The sequence below is a fragment of the Tiliqua scincoides genome, chromosome 2 (genome assembly GCF_035046505.1).
Source record: "Tiliqua scincoides isolate rTilSci1 chromosome 2, rTilSci1.hap2, whole genome shotgun sequence".
Lineage (NCBI taxonomy): Eukaryota > Metazoa > Chordata > Lepidosauria > Squamata > Scincidae > Tiliqua > Tiliqua scincoides.
Genome location: NC_089822.1, coordinates 62,123,041 through 62,136,024, shown reverse-complemented (window position 1 = coordinate 62,136,024; position 12,984 = coordinate 62,123,041). Strand labels below are relative to the sequence as shown.

The 12,984-nt window shown below is 41.1% G+C and overlaps 1 protein-coding gene across 3 annotated transcripts in view; it reads left to right on the top strand.

Annotated features, from left to right (window-relative positions):
* LRRC2 (leucine rich repeat containing 2) overlaps positions 1-12,261 on the top strand; it is a 62,428-nt gene extending 50,167 nt beyond the window's left edge. For all 3 annotated transcript variants that reach the window (XM_066613833.1, XM_066613831.1, XM_066613832.1), the window contains 2 exons: positions 3,936-4,072; positions 10,288-12,261. In XM_066613833.1, the coding sequence (XP_066469930.1) occupies positions 3,936-4,072; positions 10,288-10,337 (187 nt within the window). In that variant the 3' untranslated portion in view covers positions 10,338-12,261. The remainder of the gene's footprint in view (positions 1-3,935; positions 4,073-10,287) is intronic.
* The last annotated feature ends 723 nt before the right edge of the window (positions 12,262-12,984 follow it).

The window sequence follows — 12,984 nt, the reverse complement described above, 5'->3', positions numbered from 1 at the left end:
CATTATGGCTACACCGGTTCTGGAAAATTGGATTGGATTGGGCCCTAAATTGGCAATACACAAATGGTGGTTTCTAAATAAAAAGAGAAATAAAGGAAGAATAACACACTCCATACTCACTGGCTTCCAGAAGCCACGAAGTGTTGAAGTGTCTGTTGGAAAAACCCAAGATGGGAGAGAGCGTGGAGAGAAGGAATTAGTCTTCCTCAGCCAATGTTGCAATATTGTTGGAGAGAGAAAACATTTTGTTGAAGGTCCCTCTTGTTTCATACCCTAACATTTAGTGGACAGGTGGTGCTTTGGCATCTGCAGGGGATAGTGAAATCTGTGGGTCAGGGCATCCAGATCTCCAAATGTGACTATAGCTTTCAGTTTACAGTAAAAAACCAAAGTGCCCTTTAAACACCTGCAGGGCTTTCTGAGGCACGGCCTCTGCTGGCCTGAGAAAGGCTCCCAGACATGACTGGGACAAAGTTCATTTATGTTCTGGAGACTCAGTGGGTCCTCAGCCATGGGTTCAGGAACCACAGTGGGTAAAATCCATGTGTCCCACATCTGCAGATAAAGAGGACCCGCCTGTATTTCTTTATTCTCTCAAGGTGATCTTTCGTGTACGTCTAAACCACAGTCCAAGACAGAAAGCTTCATCTCATGCCCACCCATGTGTTCAGTGAATGTGTGAGAAGGGGCCTTATGCGCATACAATTTCTCCACATGACAAGGAACACTGATCATGGCCTATAGGCACAATTCCATTTCCTGTCCCTCCACTGAATGCATGAGAAGAATGCTATTGTCAAGTAGGTTTAAATCCACTGAACTCATGGTGCAGTCCTATCTTGTGCTGGAGCAGGCAGGCCAGCAGACCTACGCTGCATCCAGCACAAGTTTTGGGCAGTTTGTGGCTTGCTCCAAGGCAAGGGGAACTTTTCCCCCTTACCCCAGGGACAGCCACTGCAGCCCCAATGGGTATACTTGGATCTGCGCCACCTGATGAGGTGATGCAAATCTGAGCAGTCTGGGACTACTCCAGGCTGCCCGGGTAAGGGGTCTGGATCTGGCATAACTGTAGGATCCTGGCCCTGCCTCCCCCTGCCTGCCTGCCACCGGAAACACCTGCTGCCCGCTCTCCCCCCACCCCAAAACACCTCTCTCCTCCCTGCCCTCCCCACACCCCCCGACCCCTGCATCGGGCGAGTTTGGCCACCACAACTCACCTTTACCCCAGGGCCCACGTCTGTGCGGGCAGGCTGGCACATGTCTGTGCTCTGGCCTATCTCCCCTCAGAGTGGCGCAAAAGTCCTTACAGCACTTTTGCGACACTCCCAGGCCGGTGCAAGGTACTTGCGTTGGCCCAAGTGCCTATAAGAAGTGGGCCCTCAGTCTACTAAAGCAATCTTAACTCTATGTTGGACTATGACCTTAGCATGATATCCGTGTAGTGACTTATATCAAATGTAGCACTTTACCAGTATTTCTATGCTTGTACGTAATTTACTGTAAATGACAACATGCATATTCATTAAGTAGTCTTCAACTTTGCTGGACCTAGGATCCACCTTTCACTTTAATGTACTGATAGGACCTCCCTCCCTTTCTAAATTGCTTTAGAATTTAGAATGTACAATACATGGCTTTTTAATACGTGCATGTTGTCAAGTGTGCATACTTTCTCTGTGCTACATTACCCCTTTGTTAAATACACAAACACCTTTCCCCCCCCCCAATCCAACATTCTGCTATGAGTAGCTTGCATTTGTTCTGTGCCACATAATCTAATCTTTAATTAGCCTTTTCATGGGGCTAATTCTCCTCCACTATATTGCTCTACCTTCTCAGCATCACTTTACCCTGTTGCCCTTTGCTACAGCTGTGCTTCTTTTATTAATCTGCAAATATATGTTTTCTGTGTCCTACCACTCATATTTTTAAATGCTACATATTTGCCCTGTGCTATTTCCCCAGGTTAGGTTTGTAATTGGGCTTCAAAAACTAAATTATTTCTTAGTTAAACTCAGAAAATAGCTCTGGTTGTTCTGAGCTCAATTCGACTCCAGCTTGTGCCCTTGGTGATGTTTCTGGGTATATAATGGAACCAGATTTCTCCTCAAACCTAATTTTAGACTACAAAAATTTCTGAAGCAGTGAGGTATAGAAAGGTAATACTAGCAGGAGGGGAAAGGTTTAGCCCCTTCACCCCAGCACAATATTTATTGTTAAAAGATAGACCTTCTTCTGCCCCCTGCATGATATGTGATGAGAGCAAATATGGCTCTCCCCATCAAAATATGGCAACCCCATCGCATCTCATGGTGATGGTAGAACCTAGTGATGTCACCTAGTGATGTCTCATCTGATGGTAGAACCTAGTGATGTCACTGAATTTGGCATTTCTGGTTAGTAAATACAGATCTCAGCTTGTAATGCTTTCTATGAACACAAGGCAAATATGATACTGCCAGTATTATGATAATCAGTAGCCCTGGGAAAATTACATTTCCCAGTGATTTCTTCCCTGACTTGCTGCAGTAGTAGTGTGCCAGACACCAGAGTGGGCAGAGATAGATCTTGCTTTTTCTACTATTGCCTCTGGAGCAGCAGCAAGCAAGGTTGGCAAGGGAGGAGGGATGGGAGAGAGAGGTAGTCCTCAAAAATCTGAGCTGGAAAAGATCTCTTTGGGCCACAACACTTGCTTGTAGTCTGAAGCAAGCATCACAAGTCATCAAGGCTTTCATCTCTGAGCCAGAAAGTCATATTCCTGGGCTTTACTGAAACAATTGGAAATAATAATACTTAGCACTTTTACAGCACATTTGGCGTGTTCCGCATACTACACTGATTATTTCAGTAATTCTTATAATGGCCTTCAAGGCAGAACTATTAGCTCCATATTATTGATGGGGTGCGGTGGCTGATGGAATATTTTCTTGCCTAAAGCAAGATAGTAAACTTGTAGGACGAGTTCATCGAGGGACTTCCCAGCCAGCACTCTTATCCACCTCACTACGTGAGCTCTCAAATGTGATGGAATGTGATAAGGAATAGCAATTATTTGCATTTTGTAGGCTGTGATGTGTTACTATGTATAACAACTTCATTTGCAGATAGGTCACAATCGGTGCCAGCTCTGTTCATTCTATAGTTTGTAGTTCCCAAATGCCATTTGTAGTTTCCAAATTCTGCTGTTTACATGCCACAATGGATGCCACTGGGCCAACTACCTAAGGCAGGGGTGTCAAGCATAAGGTCTGGGGAGCTTTTCATCTGGCCCTCGGGCTCTCAGCTGCTGAGCAGTGCTGAGGTGTTACTTCTGAAAGAGCAGCCCACATGAAAATTGGGCTCTCCCCTATCTTGAAATATGATCAAGATTTGCATATTTTCTCTTCTGTCATTTGCAGCTAATGAGTTCCTAAGTGAGAAAGTGCTTATTTTTGGTTATGACTGATTAATGATATCATTTCCTGCCTAATGACATCACTTCCAGCCCTCAGCAGGCACCATGAATACTGTTCGGCCCTTGGTTTGAAATGAGTTTGACACCCTTGACCTAAGGCCTTACCATCCATTTAAGTGATAGTCATGAACCAAGAGGGTGGCGCATATACTGTTTACATGCTCCACAGCAGATGGGAAGTACACTTTTTGATTCCATAATTAAGCATACGTTCTTGGTGTTTACATGTCTGCCTGCACAAGGCCGCTTCTGAATTAACATTTATTATCGTTAATTAACATTAAAGGCCTGTGGCTAATGTGCCCAGGAACAAGTGTAGCAATGTTATGCCCATGGATAAATGTACTTAGCTCCATAACAAAGTAGGAAGAACAGAAAATTTATAGGGCCATAAATCATTTGGGATAGAGCAGGTTACAGTCTGCTCCTGATAAGCAGCATTATATAACCCCCTTCATGCTAATATTTCATCTTCTTTCAGATTTATAAGCCTCAAGGATAACCCTCTTGAAACAACCTCATTTCAAGAGACTGAAGAAATAAGAGAAAGTGACCGTGATCGTGAGGTGTTTGAAAAAGAATTTATGAAAGCCTACATTACAGACCTAAGAGAAAGAGGTACACACATATACAGTCTACAGGCTAATAATTTCCTCTTTATTTGAGTGTATAAAATGTTTGCTTCATTTTCTGTATCCATCAGAAAAATGTTAAATGATATCCTGTAATTCCATTTCATGTCTGAACCCTCCCCCTTCTGGTGCACTATCTCGCTGCAGAATAGTACATCTGAACCACCCTTCCACCTTTGGCTTGAATACTACTTTGTTAGTTAATCCATGGGTAGTGGGACTGTTCAGACAAACTGAATTATGTTATAATGTGCCAGACTGATGGTATATTTGTGGGGGGTGGGAATGCTCACCCACTCTCTTTCTCCATGCAATTAAGAGGGCTTGTTCAATGTCATCCTCACCAACCCAGGAAGAGTCTGGAATATGGCACAAAACCAGGATTTCTCGGAATATTCATTATTCCTTTGTTTAATAAAGCATGTTTCTAGGTCTCATGGTGGAGTTATAGTGTCCAAAAAAGGAAGATAAACCCCTCCTGCTCTGAAGGGCTACTTACCCCTTCTGTATGGTCTCTACTTTATTTCTTCTAGTAATGTTCCCTAAAGCAAAGCTTATCCCATTATATAGAAACTCCTGGCAGACTTCTTGACCATTCCCAGGTGACGATATTTTAAAACACAGAATGAGAAGCTATTTGACTCCACCCTGACACCCACATGTCCCTGACTGCCTTAAGGCTTGTGCTGCTCTTCATTATCTTGCTAAGTTGTGCATATCTGACATAACTGTTTTGTTTTACTAGGCATACAGTTATTTTTTCAGCTTGTTGTTGTTGTTCAGTCGCCAGACTGCAGCACGCCAGGCCCCCCTGTCTACCACTGACTTCCGGAGTGTGTCCAAATTCATATTTTAAGCTATATAAAATAAACATGATGGACGCTATTGACACCATCATTTTTGCATTCAGTAGCTACCTTTAAAAATCACACAACCTCAATTGCTTCCTGACTGTTTTTTTTGTACTTGTATTGTGAGCATGACATACAAAAATTAAGGAGCTTCAGCCTTTTCTTTTGTAGAGATCAGTGCAGGGTAAAGTTTCACCTGTTTAATTTCTGTGTGTCAGAATGCTGTTAAAGTCACTGGTGCAGGTCCATAAGAAAGTGACAATGCTCCATATGCAGAACAGGCTCTTGATCAATACTGTCAGGTACAGGAGCCCATAAAAATGAACTGCCCAGTAAAATGAATTTGCCCCTTTGTTTCTGTAAAATGAAACATCTGTTTCTTTATGAAACCCTTAACTAAAACTTATCTCCAAGTTTGTTTTGCAGAGCCCATGTTGTTTTTTGTAGAATACTGTTACATAAATTAAAAATAGTCCCAGGTATTAGGCATAGGGGATAAAGTTGCAGCCATAACTCATTTTTTGTCTTCATTTATTGCCAACGTTTTAGCCTGCCACGACAGTTTCAGTATCACAGATGTTTGTCTCTCCCGAGGTTCACACTCCACAGTATATATTTATTCATTTATTTATAAATTACTCCATACTTTCTCATCCCATCGGGAGGCACTAAAGACACTTAAAAAAAAATTAAAGTACAATAAAATAAATAGATCGCATGAAACAAAAAAAAATTACAAAACCAATTAACACCAAAAGAAGAACAGCAGGGTGCCAAAAGAAAACACATACAGTACAAATAAGCCAGCAGTACTTTGTAAATCAAAGGCCAAGTGAAATAGAAAACTTTAGTTGGTGCTGAAACTGCAGCAGGGATGGCATCGATCTTCTAGGAGAGGGAGGTTCACAACTTGGGTGCCACAACAGAGAAAGTGCTGTTCAGTGTTCTTGTCTGGTGCACTTCTGCTGGTGGTGGATCATATAGAAAGCCCTTTCAGATTATCTCAGGTGACAGGCAGTGTTGTTGCAGGGGCAGATTTTCCTTCCTTAACTCCTGCAAGTTGCACACATGTCTAAAATGTATGATAGAAAAAGTTTAACCCACAGGATTGTTTTTAGGAAAGGCCATTAAATGGCTACGAGCACAATCCTATTTAACAGAAATGCTACATTGCAGCAGTTGGTACGTTGGTGCAAGCCATCTTAAGGGCCAAAAAGTGCTAAAGATTTACTTGTGAGCAAGCAGCACTGGTGGAGTGGTCTGTGCTGGTCTGCCAGTGCTGGATCTGAGCCTCTGGCTGCTATTGGAGGTAAATTTGGCACCAAGCAGTACAGGGGCTTGGGGACTGGGGGCAGGGAGGGGCATTTCTGCGCAGGGGAAGAACAGGGGGCAGATCGGGCCTGGGAGGGGGGGCTTGATTGGCGGAGGCCTCTTCCTCTATAACCTATCCTTCCTCCTGGACCTGGCAGCCTTACACAGGGCTGTTTGGACTTCTGCCAGCTAAATAACTGGAGGAGATCCAAGTAGCCCCATGAGGGGGTAGAATGGAACGTTGTTTGGGGTAAGGGGAAAAATATCCCCTTACACTGAAGAGACAGCCAGCTGGCTCCAAACCAGTACTGGATACAGTGGAGGCCATGTGGCCCTGCTACGCTAGTGCTAGTTAGGATTGGGTTGTGAGTCATATATATAGTCTTGGAATATCTGACTTGCCTGCAGTCATATTCTAAATGCTTCTCATGGTATGACCTGGATCCAAAGGGTTGCTTGGGGAGCATGTGCTTTTAGACTGGGGAATGACAGCTTGGGAAGTATATCCAACTGTAGTTCTACAAATACTCTACTCACTGTATTAAACACACAGCAAAGTTTCATCAAAGTAACACTCCCTGTGATGTCAATAATAATCACACGAGAGAGGGAAACATGTAGCTGTTCACCAATCTATTACCTTTGCAGTCTTGCTTTGAGGGCAGATCTACATGTAACCTGTGCAAACTCAGGTTTCCAAGCCTGTGCTTGTAAAGCAATTCAGATGTGGAAAAGGCACTTAGCAGGTAAGAGAGGGACAGCTAAATCTTCCTGCACCCATTTCTTCTCTCCTGCAAATCCCCTCTGTCTGGTTTCCCCTGGATGAGGTTATTTAAACGGAGAAATAGTTTGACTTGGTATAAGGCACCTCCGTATTTCTGTTAGAATGCACAGAAAGCAGAAAAATGAGCTGTGCAATAAATTTAAAACTATGACTGAGAAGCTGTCAGAGGCTGCTTCCAAGACTACTGCTACTTTAAAAAAAAATTAACGATTAATAGCTCCTTAGTTTAGGCTATGTCAATATCACTTTAGAGTAGTAGGATATGTGTTAATTTCACATCTGTTTCACCACCAAGACAAGAGTTGATTAAAACTTGGAAGCTGGGTGGCTGAACAGTTCTTGAGAACAAAATAGACATGCATCTAACCAATCAAAAGTGACATTGATTTGATCTTGAAGTGCAGATCTTAAGATCTATAGCAATAAAAAAAATACTACCAGAACATGTACCAAGGATAGAGCATATTGCTTCTTAATAAAACCTTGTACATGAGAGACCATGGTTTGATTTACAGACAGACAGACTTGAAGATCCTCACTGTAACCATCAAATGCCACTCATGGTCCATTTTTGCTGGCATTTAAATCAGCTACAGCATTGTACACATCTATAACAGGACGAATTCTGCATTTTAGAACTTGCATTTTAAAACTTGTTGTTGTTCTCTCTTTAGCTCATATTAAGAATGTCCACAAGTAGTGTGTTTCAAACTAAGGTTGTGTGCAGATGATCACTGCTCACCTTAAATCATGTTCTTGGTTTCATTTCTGAGAACATTAAAGCTTAATTAAATTGCTAGGATCCAACTGAGAGACATTGCTGGCACACAAAAGCTAGGCATGCAGTAATGATAATTGTTGGAAGGACGCATTCAGCTTGTAGAACACGTATTGTTTTATTTAGGGGTGCTTGCCTATATATTTTCAAAATTATAGGTGCTCAGCATTTTGACTACTATTTTTGTGTGTCATTAGCACCTATACAAATCATTGTCATTTTGAAGTGCAAACAGCTCATTTTCACTACATGAGAGTAAATAATTACTACAGCTGTGAGCTATTGAAGAAAGGGGTTGGCAGCTGGCTTACGAGCATATAGTCTGAGAGCCCAGTCCTATGCATGTCTACTCAGAACTAAATCCCATTATAGTCAATGGGGTTTACTCCCAAGTAACTGCAGATAGGATTGTAGTCTAAGGCAGAAGCCTTAGGGGAAAGGAACAGGAATGTTATGTGTATAATTGCAGTTCAGGGCATGAGTACTCGTGCATGGCCCTTTAAGAATATGCCTTTTGTCCAACAAGGAGGACATAGGTAAGTCTGAACTGAGATTGCGAATTATCCTTCTGACCATTGAAGAATCTGGTATTCTGCCCTAGCAACACTGCGTACATTATCAGGTGATAATACAATAGCATGAGAATAACCAAGATATTGCCACTAGCTCAAGATCATACTATCTTTATGCGAAAGTTGAAGCCTCCTATACAGAAAGACAACATCAGTTGCTTTAACAGCTCCAGGGCATCAGTTTTTTAGAATAGCAATGTCCCTGGGTTTGATGCTGCAATGATCCATCCAGTGGTCCATCCTCTACAGTGATTCATATCTGCAGTGTTTAAGGCAGGAGGGTGAAGGAGTACCTAAATAAATGGGCCATTTACACCCATCAGTACTCCACATCACATAGCATGATGTGTGTGCATGTGTGTGCATGTTTTCTGTCCTGTTCATTTTATCATCCTGTTGCCCTGTAATGTAGGTAGATGGCTTATCTGAAGCTCCAACATTTGAGTTAAACATAGTATTTAATTTGTGTTTTGATGGGGTAGTTCAGATGAACTGGCCCCATGTGCTTATGTGGCACTGCACCAGGGAAAGGGAAGATGTCATGCATGCTGTCCCACCTTTTGACACAGAGGGGCTGACAGATGTAGAGTCCAAATGCCCTGGAACTGGTAAAGCAGTGAACTCTATCTTTGGATCATGAGCAGGCGAGAAGACTGCAATGGGCACATGACTGAGATATGGGTATATTACATATTATTTAAGTCACCATGTAGTTAAAAGGGGTCCAGTGAGTTAGACAGGCCACTAGGAGATCCTTTGTCTAAAAGTCTACTTAGAAAAAGCTCTTCTTGAAAGCCTGTAAAAACGTTTCTACAAGTGCAGAGATTTCCTTTGTTAAACTGTTCATATGGGTAGTAGATTTTTCCTAGTTAAACCTAAATTTATCTTCCAGTAATCAAAGCTTTTTGTTTCTTGTTCTGTACTCTCTGAATAGTGTGATCAATTACTTTCCCCTCTTTTCCCTGATTTCCTTTAAAATACGAATATATCTTTTCAAGGTTAAATATTATTATTATTTTTATTTTTATCATCTCCTCCTAGTAGTTGTCTTCTAGGGCTTTTATTAGTCATAATTCCATTCTGAATTTTTTTGTCTTATCAATGTACTTGTAAATTTGAAGTGCCCAGAAGTGAACATATTAGATAAGTTCTAACCAGTGCTGTGAAGCATGACTAGTATATCTATGGTCTGGGAAATGATGCTTGATAAAGCATTGGCCTTTTGTGCCACAGCATCACACTGGTGTCTTCTTTTTTTTTATATGCAAGTCATTCTTGTATGTTTTGCTGTATAGTCTCATTTGTACATCTGTATAGATTCTTCTTTCTTATGTTCCTGTTTACATTTGTCTATATTCCTATTGTGATGCTTTCTCCCATTATGTGACAGTCATTTGTTTCTGACTCTGTACCATCCACTGCAAGCACAGAGCTCCTACTTGTTCAATGCAGAAATATTTGATATACAAAAATGTCATAGGAAGGTATCTTATCCTGAGTTCAGGCCATTGGTTCATCAAGCCCATGATTTTTGACACTGACTGTCTAGGGTCTCAGACTGGAATTTTTCTCTGTCTCAGCTGGAAATATCAATGATTGAACCCAGGACCTTCTCATACAATGCAGATGCTCTTCCATTGACCTACAGCCCCTCTCTGAGATGTTATTCAATTATTTTATGAATGACATAAAGGTAATGGGATTTGCTATGTAAATGTTGAAATTGCTCCTGTAAGAATGATTTAAAGATGTGAATGGAAAGATTAATGGAAAGTGTTTGCAGGATTGGGGCCTATAGGGATAATTAATTCCAACAAGTAAATCAGAAGTATCTTTTAATCATCTGCCTAACTGTTATTTAACAGGAGAAAACTAACATAGTATATTTATATTTTCTCTTTACAGAGAGTGTTCCATGCTATACTACAAAAGTATCACTTAGTGTCCAGATATGAGGACTGGAATTTGTACATCAGTGAAGAAATCTAGATTCTAAATTTCACTAAAACAAATGGGAAATCAATCTTAAGATTAAGTGCCAGCATAAGCACATGCTCCTTTTTTAATACAGCCATATTTCCCCAAAGTCATTGCTATCTCTGACAGTTGATGCATCATGGAAGCTTCTGGTGGCTAGGCTATGCCATGACTGTTGTGCTCACCAAGCGTACATCTATTCTTGCAAAAAGATTTCTCATAGGAAAACAGGCAAATCAGTGCTTTAAAGATATGTGACCTACCGTTTGTTTTTGTTTTTTAAATGTGGGCATCTGAATAGTTAAATCTGTTCACTTGTACAATGGCTATTCACGTGGATGCACCAATCTAGTGGAAGACGGTATGAATCAGAGCCTAATTAAAGGTGTTTTCAAGGGTTTGCAAGTGCCAGATGTACAGAACCAGCACTCTTGACACCGACAATCCACAGGAGGACCCTGCTGATTCCTCTACTGATCGTTGTTTTGGAATAGTGGGATCAACATAGGTAGTTACTGTCAAATCAGTAACTGTGGCACTCAAACCCTTATGTTAGCTGGTATCACTTTTGAGATTTCTTTTTTTCCTGCCCATTTCCTATTTAGTACTTCAACCACTGGGGGAAGCTACAGTCTGGCCACTGCCTTGGTTAATGACAGATTTTCCTATAATTGTATCCTAGGAGAGAAGGCAATTGCTTACCACTCACTTGTTTACCCTGCTGTTCAGAAGCTTCTTTTCCCCATGCCACCTTACCATTGAAATAAATTGTCAGAAATAAAGACTACAGTCCAGAGCCCTGTTTGTGTGTGCCAGGTCTGGGCTAGATTTGGGGGGTTTTCATTGATTTTTGTCACAGCAGCCTCCTCCTCTGATCAAACAGCTTCTTAAACTCATGAGAGTTTAAGGAAACAATTTGCACTTGGGCACAGCTGTGAGAAAAGTGAATCAAAAACACCCAGGGCCCTAATCCAGGCAAGTGTACAGGTGAATCTGCATGGAACACAGGGCCTTCTGCTTTCATTCTTGCTGTTTTCAAAGACTCTTGAGTGGCTTGGGATGTAACAAAAGGACAGAGTCTGGTATCTGGTAATATGTTTGAGTGTATTTTGAGCAAGAGAACAATAGCTAGGATTGCCAGCTACCAGGAAAAAATGGGAACTTGACCTGTTCTTGCGCCTGTTACAGCAGCTTGCTATACCGAAATAGACTAGAAATGCTTTTTACAGCAAGGAAATAAGCATTGTCATCTGCTTGTGGATAATGGCTAAGCAGTAAATCAGGGTTTGCCTGGTTTGAATCTGCCATGCACTCACTAGGTAGAACTTTGGCAAGCTACTCCTTCTCAACCTCAGCTGCAATAGAGGGATAATAATATTTGCTTACCTTACAAGGGTCCGTTGTGAGGATTACATTGAGATAATATGCATGAAGCACTTTGCACACCCAGAAAAAGCTATACAAATGTTACATGTAAGGTATTTAATCATGCCTGCTTTTCAAGGCTCTGTTTAAGGTACAGTTACAAGATGTTGGTTCAAAAGTTGGTGACCCTCTCTCTGCGCTTTCTCTAGCACTTTCCCTGATAAGCATCCTTGTAATAAAACAATTGGCAGAGATGTTTAAAGAACTCAGGAAAATTTTTGCAGTCAACGAAAGCTAGGGAAATATATTTTTTCTGAATACACGAAGCACTTTTGTTAGTATAATGTTGAGAACTTTGAATTGCAGCACTTTTTTGGATTAAAATATATTTATTTTGTGCAAATGTCGTGGCTCTAAGTTCATTTTTACTTTTGAAAGTTTATATGTTTATAGTCTGTCATACCTTTGTGTAAGTGTATATCAGACATTTTGCATAGTTGTTTTTCATTCAATAAATAAGCTATATTGATAATTGTGCATTCTGAAAGTATTCAATTTGTGTACCATACAATACTTACATATGAAGACAGGAGATTAGCTACAAGATTTTGAAAAAACAGATTATCATTGTATTTGCAACAATTACCAGTTGGAGGATTAAGAGACAAAATACAAAGAATGGTATTTAATCTGTATGGGTTCAGTCTATCAGAGTTAAAAACTTTAAACTCCTGTTGATTCAAATGGGAGTGATGGAGGCATGTGCTTAATTTGTCCAATGCTGACTTATATATTATTTGGTTGTTGCCAAAATTCCCTTGCCCATGGCAGTGACTTTGTAATTCAAGCAGCAGGGGGAAAGCACCTGCCAATTCAGGTATTGAGTTGACTTGTACAGTTGACACGACAGATCCCAAATAACGTCTCCCACTGATTAGAGTTTATCTGACGCCTCAGTTTATTGGGGAGCCAAGAGCGATGAAGCAATCGGGGAGAGAGCTAGCACAGAGGTGTTGGAAGATTCACAGTGAGTTTATTCAAACACATGTGAGAGCTCATTGTCAAGCCTATTCTGATGGTGGTGAAGAAACAAAACTTCTTACATCCATAGATTACTATTCTGCAGAACTCTTCCATTTATCCAGGGCCTCACCAGTTTGGCCCTCAGAGAGATGTGAGAGCATAGGCATAGAATCCGCTTGAATTATTATGTGGACTAGATCCATAGGCTGTTTGCCACCGGTGGGCCTTATGTTTGAC